This window comes from Rhinolophus sinicus, chromosome 12 (genome assembly GCF_057876585.1).
Source record: "Rhinolophus sinicus isolate RSI-liver-muscle chromosome 12, RSI-T2T, whole genome shotgun sequence".
Taxonomy (NCBI): Eukaryota; Metazoa; Chordata; class Mammalia; order Chiroptera; family Rhinolophidae; genus Rhinolophus; species Rhinolophus sinicus.
The window spans coordinates 34,733,387-34,747,310 of NC_142512.1; the positions used below are offsets into that span (position 1 = coordinate 34,733,387).

Genomic DNA, 13,924 nt, shown 5'->3' on the forward strand with positions numbered 1-13,924 from the left:
CCTTTATGTAGGGTGAATATGCTGTGCCTCACACATTTTAATGCCAGATTGTTGTTCTTATTGTGGTGTTTTTTTCCCTCCTGCCAGGTGCAGCTCATCCACTATAACCATGAATTATATACAAATGTCACAGAAGCTGCAAAGAGCCCAAATGGATTGGTGGTAGTTTCTATATTTATAAAAGTAAGTGTCTAGCATTCCTTCATTCTTCTCTTCTTGTCATTCCACCCCAATCAGGATATCCACTTACAGTCCAGTTGGAGCTTAGAAATGACAACAAGGTGTGGTGTCTGTGCCCAAGAAAAGCTGCAGGGTGGTGACTTTTATATCCATGAGATTTATGAAAAATGAGGTCCCTCCCAGTGAGATGCAAAAACGATGGGTTCCATTTCAGAGCACCAGGGCCTGAGGATTCGGGCAGCTTCTGTCCTAGAGCGAAAAATGGTGCTAGATCCAGGGGCAGGCTTCAGGTCCCACCTGCTGCAGAAGAATCAGAAGTATGTAATAGAAGTGGAGGGGGCGGGTCACTGACACCCCACAGGATTAAAGCCCTACCCCTTGGAAAAAGAGGTACAAAGGAAATGTGAGATGTCCTTTCCCTCCAGGTGCTGCCTTCCTCCAGCTTCTTCGCAATTGCTCTGAGTATCATCTTCCCCTCTCCCTCTCCCTCATAAGCACCCCCCACCCACTCCCTGGGCAACTTAAGCAAAGACCACCAATGCTCACTTTCTGACACTCCAGGGCGGCTCCACATGTTTCTAACAGTCAACAACAACAACAAATCTCCTACCAAGCCAATTCTAATTTGTTAAAAGGTAATTGCCTTTAACATTTTTGACAGACGGAGGGTGAAACAGGTATGCGAATTTACAGGAAGAAAGAAAAAAAAAGAGATTGTCTTTCTAATTGGAAAAGAAAGAGAATAAAAGCAATGTCTGGCATTTCCAAAAACTGGCAGTGCCTGTGCTAACTAACCCATCGGGAAGTTTTGGCCCAGACCGTTACAGGAAGTACCCCAATAGGAACTTGGACTCTCATGAAGATGGTCGATAGAAATCGAGCATTTGCCTCTAGGGATTTTGAACCGAGTTCTCGTTGTGACGTCATCATTTTTCAGAAGAATGGGCACAGGGCACCCCAGGCACGACTCCCTGTCCCTCCCCGAAAGCATCACCCTTTGCAACAGGCACTTTGCTCTGCCTGGTCATCCCTCTTAAGACTCTACGCTTCCTCCTAGCTTCCTTTCCCGCACCTGGATCAGCTCAGAGCTTATCTATTGGGCAGGGGACTTTGTGACACATGCTGCCCCTGGCCACCAGCACCATATTCTTCTAGCTTGTCATTAGTAAAGACAGGAAGGGACTTTTGCCCAGGGAAGCATATTCTTAGGCTATCATGCTTTCATAATACCTGAGGAGACATCCCAAAGAAATGGGTCCTACCGGTTCCTGCTCTCCAGCGGTTGGCATCGTCACAGACCCTGTTATAACACACAGATTCCTGACTTTCAGGCCCTGAGAACTGTACTTTACATACATTTTATCATTTAACCCTAATATACCAATAAACCAGTGGGGTGGACACTGGTGTTTCTATCCTGCAGAGGAGAAGAATGGTTCAGAGACTCTCTGGCACTCCACCCAAGTAGCCCATCTAGGAAAGGAACCCAGATCTTACTTGACTGTAATACTAATGACCTTATTCACCCCTATGCCTCCCCATCAGAACTGGGAGAAAGCCACTGAGATGAAGAAGAGAGGAAACGACATTTCAACACATCTCCTCCATAGCCCCGTGCTGCCCACAAGCGCAGGGTAAAGTCTATATTCCTCCTCCAGCCCCAGTCATGACATGGATAACAGCTGGTGGGTTCAACCCAGGCCACACTCACTGTTATGAAGCCTGCAGATACGTCATCGTATTGGGTCAGGAATGTCCAGGCACTCACCTCCCCTGTGGCTTTCCCAGTGCCAGGCCTTCCAGGAGCCACTCCCACGCCCACGTGGGCTGCCCAACAATGCCTGTCCTTTGGTGGTGCCTCAGCCTCAGCCTCAGTCCCTGACTTTGCCTCACTTTGCTCGAAGCTCCTGAGCCAGAGAATGTCATCCTGAAAGTGCAGGCACATTACAGCAGACAGGGTCATGGACATGCCAGGAAGTCAGCCTCCTCAATAGCAAACTACTGGCGTGTCTCGTAAGCGCTTGCAGAAACGCTTGCTCCCCTGAGGTTACTGACGCAGGTCCTGGCTGCCTCCCTGCGGGTTGTTGGGCGGAACTTATGTCTCCGACCCTGAGGATGAAAGGGTCTTTCTTTCCCTGGGCGAACCTGAAGCTTTCTGTCTAGATTTCAAAGTAAGCCATGGCATTTCTAGCTTTGTCCAACATAACCAACTTTCAGATGCTCCACAGTGAGTTATCCAACCTGTGACTCACCTTTCACTCATCCCGAAGCACTGGCTGAGTGTGGACTCAGGCCGGCCCTGTGCTAGGCACTGGAACCTAGAAAGGAGATGGACAAAGGCCCCTTGGTCTCTAGAGGCCCACAACCTCGCACGGGCCTCCACTCTTTCTGATCTTTCCGCCTCCCGTTCCCAGCTCCCTGCAGGATAGGCAGGAACAGAAAATGAGAGGCCACACATCAGGGTCAGCTGAGCCCTAGAGATGTCACCCTGGCCAATAGCTGAGCCGTAGACGGTTGGAGTTGTTGGGTAAAATAAGAGACTTGTTTATCTGCCGGTTTTCTTTATCTCAGTCCCTTCCTAATCCCCCATCCTTCCCATGACCACAGGGAACTGAAATTTGGCTGTAATTGCTGCTCAACCACACACCATTAACTTCCCACTTAAGCTCACTTATACCCAGTACTACATATTTTATCCTCTCACCCACGCAGTCAGCACACGGGAGCCCACAAATCATCTGCATGCACTTTGGACATTTTTCAATTATTTTTAATCGGCTCAAAAGGGTCCAGTCCCAATGTTAGCATTGCCCAGGCTCACTGGGTACCAGGAGCCCAAGGCACCTGATGAAGGGACATGACAGATTCCTTATCTGCCACGACATTGTATTTTAGCTCTCCTCCTTGCATGGGGTGCGTCAGCACCCACAGGTGGCTTCAGGCTATCTTTTAAACGGCTGAAGAAGACGGGAAAGTAGAAGTTGGATTTGGCACTAAAGGTTCTGGGGCACGGCAGACTTTTCTCGGTTTGTGGGTGGGCTTTCACAAACTCCATTGAGGATTGTCACTCACCAAGACGCCCTTGGTATGTGTCTCACCACAACACACCCAGAAAACTGTGGGAAAGGAGAGACAGATGGCAGGAAAATAAACAGTCTGTGCTTTCTCCAAACTAAAAATTACCTGTTGCTTATCTAATAATAATAATCATCTGCTGCAGTTTTTCCAAACCTCAGAATAAATCAGATTTAAAATGTTGATGTGTCACAACATCCGATTAACAGCTGAGGCATAAATTACAGAGCAGAGCTGAGCCAAGTGAGGTAGGAGAGAAACGACTAGGATGAACAACGGGACCTTGGAAAAGGCTGAGGAAAATGGGGTTTTCAGGAAAACAGTGTCCACGGTTATGTGGGGGCACATAACAGTCTCCAAATAGGGGTCCCCTGGCTTAAGTCCCTTGACAGTTGGCTTGTTCTCCCAAAGAAGAAATTTGGAGACCTAAGGGTATGGGCATAAAACGGGAACTGATCCCTGAACATCTAATACAAGGTTTGGCCCATAATGGGCACCTGATAAATATTTATTGGGTATATGGATGTATAGATGCCTGGATGAAGAGATGGATGGATGGATGGACGGACGGACGGATGGATGGATGGATGGAATGGCTTATGATACAGTCAATTTATGCAATAATGAGCAGTGATATAATAAGTTTCTATATTACTTCTTAGAGATTTGTTTTCATCTCCTGATACCTCTGTTCTGGGTGCTCTTTCTTTCTCACTCTCTATTTGATCACTATCCCCTTCCTAACATGTCACTCTCTACCTTCTTAAAACCCTTTGATGTTTCCCCATCGCCACAGCATAAAGTTTAAATGTCCTAACATTGAGTGTCCAGACTTTCAAAGCCTGACATGAGCAAGCCCCTGCCTACCCCGCTAGCCTCCCCTCCCACCCTCAGCTACAACTGAGGATGTAGTCTCAGTTACGTAGTCTCAGCTACAACTACACTGAAATACTTGCCTGAGCGTGGCTCGTTCTCCCAGGGCAGTGTATGCACGCATGTTTTTCTGTATGTACTGCTTATCGTGACCTTTATTTCTTTTCCACACTCTACCACCAAAGCACCCTGTTCACTTCCTCCCATCCTTCCAGAATCAGCACATGCCTTACTTAGCTCCCCAAATTTTCCATGGGCGTGGCCCTCCTCTAACATCATCACACCTGTGACTCTATCATAGTACTGTTCATACTATATTATAACCATTGGTTTACTTACCTGTCTTCTCTCTCTAGACTGGGGTTTCTGGAGAACAGAGTCTATCTTTGATCTCTGAATTTCCAGCCATCAAAGCGTTTGGCTTGTGGAAGGCACCTAGGAAATATGAATGAATAAGTGAATGCGTGGAGGCAATGTTTATCCTGGGATAGTACTGCCCGGTCATTAATATTTTCTCTTCTCCCCTAGGTTTCTGATTCATCAAACCCATTTCTTAATCGAATGCTCAACAGAGATACTATCACAAGAATAACGTATAAAAGTAAGTACGGTTCAATTTCCTATACAACAACTATTCTATAAAGGTTACTCCTGTCTGAAGGCAGAAACCAGAACTAATGACCTCCAAGGGCCCGTTTCCGCCTCATGATCCTTTAATGCTATAGAGAGTCACTCTGCGGAGTCAGGGTTGGCTGAGAAGCAGCTCGTTTCAAACCCAAGACCCTGGGTTGTCTTTGTCACCCACGTCTGTCTATGGCGATAATGATTATTTTGATGATGGTCATCGTTATCCTATGGCTTGGTAATGAGCCGGGAGACTCTACTAGCTGACAAACTCCACCATGTCAGTTGGCCATATTGGGATCTTTGCCAATTGTGGGATGGAAAAGGCATTCATCAGGTAGTTTGGATCCAGCCTCAGCACCTATCGAGGCCCTAAGCTGGACTAGATCTCCCTCTCTGTGTCGCTGGGTCGCTGGATGACTTCAGTCGGAGCCAATGTGGTATCTTTCTGTTTTTGAAATGAGCTTGGGAACCGTCCCTCCTCTTGAATTTTTTGGAATAGTTTGAGAAGAATAGATTTTAATTCTACTTTGAATGTTTGGTAAAATTCACCTGTGAAAACATCTGTTCTAGGACTTTTGTTTGTTGGGTGTTTTTTGATTACTGATTTGATTTCATTGGTAGTAATCAGTCTGTTCAGGTATTTTTTTTTTCTCGTTGATTCAGTCTTGGAAGATTATATGTTCTAGGAATTTACCCATTTCTTCCAGGTTGTCCAATTTGTTGGCATATAATTGTTTGTAGTGGTTTCTTAATAATCCTTTATATTTCTGTGGTGTCAATTATCACTTCTCTTTCTTTTTTGGTTTTTATCAATTGAAATTTATTGGGGTGACAGTGGTCAACAAAACTACATAAGTTTCAAGTATACAATTCTATAACACATCATTTGTGTATTGCATTATGTGTTCACCACCCAGAGTCAGTTTTCCTTCCATCATTATATATTTGATCCCTTTTACCCTCTTCTACCACCCCCCTCTCCCCTTACCCCCTGGTAACCACTAAACTGTTGTCTGTGCCTATGAGTATTTGTTTCTTCATTTGTTTGTCTTGTTCCTTTGTTGCTTTCAGTTTTATATCCCACATATGAGTGAAGTCATATGGTTCTGTATTTTTTCTGTCTGATATTTCGCTTAGCATAATAATCTCAAGATCCATCCATGCTGTCGCAAATGGCACTATTTCATCTTTTCTTACTGCCGAATAGTATTCCATTGTGTATATATACCACAACTTCTTTATCCAGTCATCTATCTAAGGACACTTTGGTTGTTTCCATGTCTTGGCCACCGTAAATAATGCTGCAACGAACATCGAAGCACATATATCTTTATGGATAAATTTTTCAGAACTTTTTGGGTAGAAACCTGGGAGGGGGATTGCTGGGTCATATGGTAACTCTATTCTTAATTTTTTAAGGAACCTTCGTACTGTTTTCCATAGCAGCTGTACCAATTTACATTCCCAACGACAGTGTATGAGGGTTCCTTTTTCTCCACAGTCTCTCCAACACTTGTTATTATTTGTCTTGTTGATGAAAGCCATTCTAACCAGTGTGGGTGGTATCTCATTGTGGTTTGGATTTGCATTTCCCTAGTAGCTAATGAAGTTGAACATTTTTTCATATATCTGTGGGCCATTTGTATGTCTTGTTGGGAGAAGTTTCTGTGCGTGTCCTCTGCCTATTTTTTAATTGGATTGGTTGTCTTTTTGCTGTTGAGTTCTATGAGTTCCTTATGTATTTTGGATATTAGCCCCTTATCAGAGGCGTTGTTTGCAAATATCTTCTCCCATGCAGTTGCTGACATCTTTCTTAATCTTATGTGTGACGCACTGATCTAGACGACTCTGTCCAGCTTTCTTAGGTTTCCAGAGTGTTTTATCCCTAGAATCTTTAAGCACAAAAGAGAGAACAGTACAAAATCAAAAGGGAAAAGAGGGAAATTGTGCTACTGTCATTCACAACAATCCCAGAAGTTTCAGAATTTGCAAAAAGTTACGTGAAACAGCACACACCATGAGATGAAAGAAGTCAGTACAAAACAAACAAACAAACAAACAAAAACGAAAAACAATTTACCTAATTGGGAGTGAGCAGGAAAGTGAGATTCTAGTCCCAACTTTGTCCTTAAGCAAGGAACTTCCTCATTTGGACTCTGTTTCCTCATCTATAAAGTGAAGAAGTTGAACTTCAGGTTTCTAAGGTCCTTCAATCTCTAGGATTCTGAATCGCAAAAGTTAAAAGCAGCGTGCAAACATTCTGACACCTCACATCCCCTTGGAATGTCCTCCACCACTGAGAAGTTCAGCTACGCCTGCTGTCTCTGCTTCCCACAGTGATGTGGGAAAGACAGAGTGAATGCTTTCAGGTCTCAGCTTGGACTGCTGGAGGGAGTGTATGGAGAACCCTTCCTCAGTCATTTATTCATTCGTTCAGCAAACATTTCCTACACACTTGCCCCTTGACACGAGGCGAGGCTCCCTGAATAAACAGATGGGCCAGGCACCAGCCCTTCCCACAGGTTCTCACTGCCAAGGCTCTTCCATATGAAGAGATAGATTGGGGTGGGGACAGGCAGTGGGAGTGATGAATGAACCTGGAGAATTACCCTCCACCTAGACGAGCATCACCTAAAGAATGAACTAAGTTATCTCCAGGACTACCCTGCCCTTCCTCATCAGTACCCCTATGGAGTCCTCTCTAAATGCACACTTAGTTTGCTCAGCTAAGGAAGACATTTCTGCCACATGTGCAAATAGCACATTTGATAACCACCCATAAAACATTATTAGTCTTTTAACTTTTTTGATTAAAAAACCATGAAAATTAAATAAACTGTTTTCAAATAATCTTGAATTTGCAGTTTAGAGACCATGAAAAGCCGTGAAATCACACATTAAGTCCCAACACACAATCTAACACATTGCCAGCTGCAGAGTCCATCATTAGTGGGACTTTCCTCCCTGCCCCACCCCCAGCACTGGTCTGATTAATATGAAGTGACGTGACTGCTGCTGAAAAAGAAAGCATCCACGTGGATCTGTGCTATGGAAAGGTGTCCTCGGGAACACATATCGATTCGGGTGCAAATAGGGGCTGGACAGCCAGGGTAACAGAGCTTGTTGGGACCAATGATGGGTGGCTGTTTGGTGGCTAAGGGAAATTTCAACTTCATCTATTTCAAATGAAGTGTCCCTGCTGACTGCCACCCCCATGAGGTCTGTGGGAACTGAGAAGGGCACACGCTGGCAATAGCTAAAGCGGGTATCAATGTTAACACCCAAGACCTTCCTTCATTTGTTCACGCACCCTGCAAATATTTATTGAGTGGCTCCTGAGTGCAAGGATATAGAGAGACCAATAGAACATGTTTCCTGTCCACAAGGCCCACATTCTAGAGTTAGAGAGACAGACATATCATAGTGTATTATAAAGATTGGGGTAACAAGTTCAATGTTAAAAATACAAAGATAATTCTTTCAGATTATTGAAAATCTGCTTAGAATTACATGGCAAGGTTGCACAAAGCAGGTGTCATTCAAATAAGGACTGGATATGAATAATTATTTGCTGGGGAAAGAAAGAAAAGAGGAAGGGAGGGAAAGAGGGAGGGAGGGAGAGAGACAGAAGGAGGGAGGAAGGAGAGAGGAAGGAAGACAGAGAGAAGGAGGGATGGAGACAGAGAGAAGGAGGGATGGAGACAGAGAGAAGGAGGGATGGAGAGAGGAAGGGAGGGAGAAAGATAGAGAGAAGGAAAGAGGGAGGACATTGTAAGCCTCTAGACCAAGATCCAAAGCAAGGAGACCATTAGAAGGACTAGAAAGAGTTCAAAGGGAGGAAGTATCTTCATCAGCTCTTCGTCTAACAGTAGACCCAGTAAACATTGGTGATGGCCTCAGTTAATGGAGGAATGAATTGCCCCCTGTGGTAGCAGTGATGGGGCAGAGAGAATGGCAGGAAAGATGGTCTGGAGCCAGACTTTGAAGGGTCTTGATGTCATGCTGAGGAGTGTATGCAGAAGGTGTATTTAAAGAAATGCCCTCAGCACCTCTTGAGACACCCTTCTAGAAATGCAAATAGAAGAGAGCAGGAACCCCTCCTCCTTCTGTCCCTCATCGTCTATCTGTCTGGGCCACGGGAAAATACAGGAAGATAAAGAGACTCCCATGGGGAGAGGTAACTGCTTTAGGCCCCCTAATCACAGGTATTTTGTGCTCTTACACTCATTGGGGAATAATGGAGGTGTTCCCAGTTGCACATTTATCACATACCTAAAGGAGTGACACCGCAGGGATAATGATGACCCCTACATATGGGAATGGCCTAGATGCCACTATGCCCAGAACACTGTGGCTGAACGGATTGATTTGCTCAGCAGGAAAGTGCCAGCACTCTTCCCCCCAGCTAAACTCCCTGAGGCAGCCAGCCAGCCTGTGGAAGGTTGGCCAGGCAGCAAGCAGGGGGTTTTCTGAAACAGTCACTCACAGGGACACAGCCAGTAGGTGGGAAATACAAGCCTGGAAGTCTCTCCAGAGTCTCTGCAGGAGGCAGCAGGTGACGCTGGCATCAGCCCGCGAATTCCAGTTGAGAGGACAACACCACCTGCTCGGCCCTGCCTGTTTCTAAGATACAAATAAATCCATTTCCCCCCACTGCCGCCCAACCACACTACCCAGGGACACGTGACCTCAACCCCCACCCCATCTCTCAACGAGCCCCTTCTGCTGCTGCAACACAGACTTACAGCCCAGCGCAACTTCGATTTGCCCCGTCACTTAGATGTGGCACCCACTCTGTAAAAGGCTGAGCTGCAGGAATATGGAGGGGACGCTAACAGAGCACTTTCTGTACTCCAGGTTCTGTGCCAAGAGCTTTCCAGAGAGTACCTTTCCCAGTGCACACAAAGTACCTACCTTCAAAATAGGTGTGATTGCTGTCCCAGTTTGCAGATGAGGAAACCAGGGCCCCAGGAAGTGAAGTCAATTGACAAGGACACACATCTAGGAAGTGGCCATTAAGTCGGCAACTTCTGCATAATAAACAAGCATTCAGTGATAAGCATTGAGGTCTCACTGCTTCTGCGGGTCAGTGGTGGCTCTGCTCCCAGCTACAGGACTGCAGGCCAGCGCGGCCAGCGTGGCTCCACAAGGCTCTCATTTTTCATGAAATGTGTCGGCATGTCTTTCTCTTAATTCCAGCTTTGGTTCAGTTTGAAGAGCGATCTTTTTGCTTTTTTGCATGGGTTTGCACTCGGGAAGGACGTAAGTAACCACAGAACTGGAGAGCACTTTAAAAGTTCAGGCTCATGCCATCCTAAGCTCTCTGCAACTCCTGTCTGTCCCCTGGCACGGGACCACCGATGGAAATCAGTGTCACGCAGAGGGATCTAGTGGCACTGGCATTATTGGTATACATAGTAGCCAGAGAAGTCATGGCTACCGTCCCCATCAGCCTTTCCCTCAGAGGCCACTGTCAGGAGAATGAATCTAACACTTTAAGCAGAGAATGACATAATCCACTGACAAACGGATCTCTGTGTTTGTTTGGTAAAGAATAGACTAGAGAGGATAAGATTTGGGAGATGGTAGCAGCAATCCGAATGACGAGACAGGCTGATGATGGCCAGGCTAACGTGGGGGCAGTGGGGAGAAACGATCTGGTCTATTTTGAAGAAAGAGCCAAGAGATGTCTTTATAGATCAGAGGGGAAGAGTCCAGAATGACTGCAAGGTTTTTAGCCTGAGCGACTGGAAGGAAGGCATTTCCATCAACCGAGATGGGAAGTCTGTAGCTGAGGTATATTTGTGGGTGGGAAGGGAACTAGACGTTTCAAACAAGCTTGAGATGTCTATGGGGCATGCAAGAAAAGGTGTGGAGTAAGCAGTTGGCTATAGGAGTCTGGGTTTCAGGAGAGAGAATTGAAGATATAAATGTGGAAGTCACTGGGATCCAGATGGCATTTAAACTTGGGGAAAATCATGGGAGTGAGAATAAATAGAGAAGAGAGGCGGACATGTCCTCACTTTTGAAAGAGCAGCTCCAATCCTCATGACTTAGGACTGCAAATCATTTCTAAAGATATCTTTTAAATCCCACCCTGGAAGAGGCTCGTGTGTGTCTGCCTCATCCACTAGCTGAGGAGGTGTGAGGAGGCGAGAGCAAGCATGCGAGCAGGGAAGCGTCACCACCAAAGAGCAGTTTACATGGACACAGTCCATTTGTTTGGTTGGATGATAGATTAGATGACGGGGGGGGGGGGGGGAATTGTGCAAAATCAGTGTATTGAGCCAGTTAAGAAAATCGATGCCAGGGAATCCATAAAAGGAAGAAAGAAGGAGAATCTTGCCAAAAGGCTGGGGAGCCAGATATCAAGCTGGTGAAACCCACCATACTATGGGAAACAAAGTATTTAGTGAAGAGAGATGGAGCTAAGCAGACTTGGGCTCCTGGCTACCACTGCCTTTGCTGTGTAGCTGCAGGCAAGTTTCTTAACATCTCTGTGATAACGATTTCTTTATCAATAAAGTGAAGATATTAATACTGGTGTTAAGAAGGTTGGGGTGAGGACTAAGCATGGTAATGAAGCAATTGAGCAGACAATGACTGTTATAAACTAGGTGGATAATTTTGTGTGTTCCTAAGTTGTCTGAAACTCCATGGTCCTGAAAGGTGGGAGGTAGGTCACACTTTGATGCCAAATAAAAAATATGATCAAGATAAATACAGTACAGGGCACCCAGGCAACCATTGGCTTACTTTGAATGAAGCACAGTTTCTTTGTGTGAACCCATGCAGTTGATAGTGACGGCTTAATGAGGTTCCACGACTTTCCTTGGAAGTGTAGATTTCATATGTCTGAGCAAATTTTGTAGAACACTGTCACTAACCCAGACCAACAATGGAAAAGACCAGCCTGAATTAATTTCAGGTTGAATTTACAAAGTCTTCTACAGAAAATCCATTTTATTAAAGTTAAATGCCCCTTCAACAGATTGAGGGTCAGGACTGAAATCATGACATTGAAAAAATGGATTTTCTGAATAGATTTTGCTGGAGGAGATATTGGTCATTTACTCAAATTATTTTAATTTTTTTTAATGTAATGTTTTCGAATACTGCCAATATCCCTCCGTTTTCCTTGTGTTAATTAATTAGCAGGCACAGAGCCCTGATTATATAAAAGGTAACATTCATATCATTTTAGTATCCACTTGACTTCATCAAACTAGCATTATTTTTTTTTAATTTTATGATATTTTAAAGTGGTGAAACCAGTGACCAGTGAAGTGCAAAAGAGCATTCTTAAATGGGTGAGAGGGACTCGTGACTAGGACACTGCATACAAATGAACTCTTTCTTCCAATGTCCTAGGACAGTGTATCATTTTGGTAGCTTCTCTTTCTGCTTCCCAGACTCCATTCATGTCATAGATAGCACATATAATGGTGAACTTCAGTCCAATAAGAATCCAAAAGATCACAGATTCCGAATTTTAAAGGGTCTGGCTATTGTCTTACTATATTTCCTCTGAGGAAATAAAGGCACAGCTGAAGGCTTTTGGAGGAGAGATTTTCCACATGGTGTTTTAACACCCAGTATGAGCCCCTTTTAAAACTTCTTTTTTAGCCTTGCCTGTTTGTAACTTTGCTTCAGCCCCCCACCCCCACCCAGGCGAAAAGATGGATGTGTAGGTAAGTGCCTTATACTTTTCCATTCCTCAGGAAGTGTTCTGTGCACCCGCTCCTCAGAAGGACACTGTGTTAAACGTGATGAAATATCACTGGGGATTTGAAGCATATTGCTCCTGGTGCCGTTCTCTATGCTTAATTGAACTTGTACTTTCATTTCAAGTGAATGGCTTCGGAAATGTTTTCACAGAATGCGAAATGCAGCACGCCCCTTCCCATGGTGCAATCTAAGTAGTAACTGAAGTCAGTGGAAAACAAAAAAAGGAGCAGCTTACCTCCATGAATCCAGTTTTCGGAGGCTCTTTTTTTCATTTATTGTTTGTGTAAAACAAAGAAAAAAATCATATTACTTTATGCTTTAGTAATTGCCGTTTTTCATTTCAGTTGAATGTGCCCCAGATTACAAGGGGAAATGTCATTCTATGTGAGAAAATTGCCAAGCAGTTCCATATTGATCAGAAGCAAGTCCGGTATTGATCTCTGGAACTGCCAAGCCTTTTTCTCGTTGGCATTGTTCTCTTTGAATGGGAACTGCATAAGCAGGGAGCCAGGCGAAGTTAAATCTCATCAGTGGTCCGCATAAGTAAATGCGATGCATTTAACAGAGGCTGTCGTTAAAGCGCTGATTAAGGGAAGATTCCCCCATTGTGCGGTTCTAGGTATTTCATCATAGTGTTTCTCTTAAAAAAGGAAACAATTTTAAGTCAGCTTGGGAATTGTGTCCACGACTAAGAACTCAACATGACATAATTGATAGACAGCCAGAGCATGTCATAAAGTCAAGAGCACAGCTATCAACTTCTACAGTCATTTGGAAGAATAAGATTGGGCTGTAAATGGTGTATAAATATTCTGTCCTTATTGATTACCCAAGGGGTTTTCTTGCGCTATAAAGATGTAGCCAACATATAAAACACTACAACACTGTCATACCAAAAATTTGACCTACTTAAGATAAACTTGTCTGTGTAAACTTGTTTCTGTTGAAGGGCATTTGGGAGTTTATAGTGTTTTTTTTAACCTGAAGATGACTTTAGCTATGTCCAGAATAGTCTGGTGCCCCCAAGCAAGAGGTTACGTGACTTAGCCCTGAAGGAGGAGGAAGTTATTGGCAAAGCCACAATTAGAACTTAAACTTGAGTTAAGACTCCTTCTTCAAGTCCTCTATAAGCTATATTCTCCTAAGATAGATAGATGATGATGATAGATAGACTGATATAGAGATCGATAGATGATAGATAGATACATAGATAGATAGATAGATGATAGATAGATAGATAGATAGATAGATAGATAGATAGATAGATAGATAGATGATAGATAGACCTCTCTTTAAAGCTAGCCATGAAAATTTATTTGAACTTCTGACATCACTTCTCAGTAACTCCTTGAAGCAAGCAAGCAGAGGCAGGCGTGATCACCCAGCTGGCCTCGGAGCTTCACCCCACATTTGTATTTCTCTACTCATAAACAGCTCTGAC

General features: G+C 44.3%; 1 protein-coding gene and 1 long non-coding RNA gene across 2 annotated transcripts in view; one reads left to right on the forward strand and one right to left on the reverse strand.

The window, feature by feature from the left end:
* The window catches only part of CA10 (carbonic anhydrase 10 (inactive)), a 451,309-nt gene that overhangs the window by 426,642 nt on the left and 10,743 nt on the right, over positions 1 to 13,924 (forward strand). The window contains exons 6-7 of the mRNA XM_019731018.3: positions 88 to 183; positions 4,657 to 4,729. Coding sequence (XP_019586577.1) covers positions 88 to 183; positions 4,657 to 4,729 — 169 coding nt within the window. The remainder of the gene's footprint in view (positions 1 to 87; positions 184 to 4,656; positions 4,730 to 13,924) is intronic.
* Positions 179 to 9,801, reverse strand: LOC148756538 (uncharacterized). The gene is made up of 6 exons (XR_016022891.1): positions 9,670 to 9,801; positions 6,836 to 6,923; positions 4,468 to 4,563; positions 2,433 to 3,296; positions 1,411 to 1,480; positions 179 to 480 (listed from the first exon to the last, which is right to left on the reverse strand). It is a non-coding gene; the product is annotated as an uncharacterized LOC148756538 (long non-coding RNA).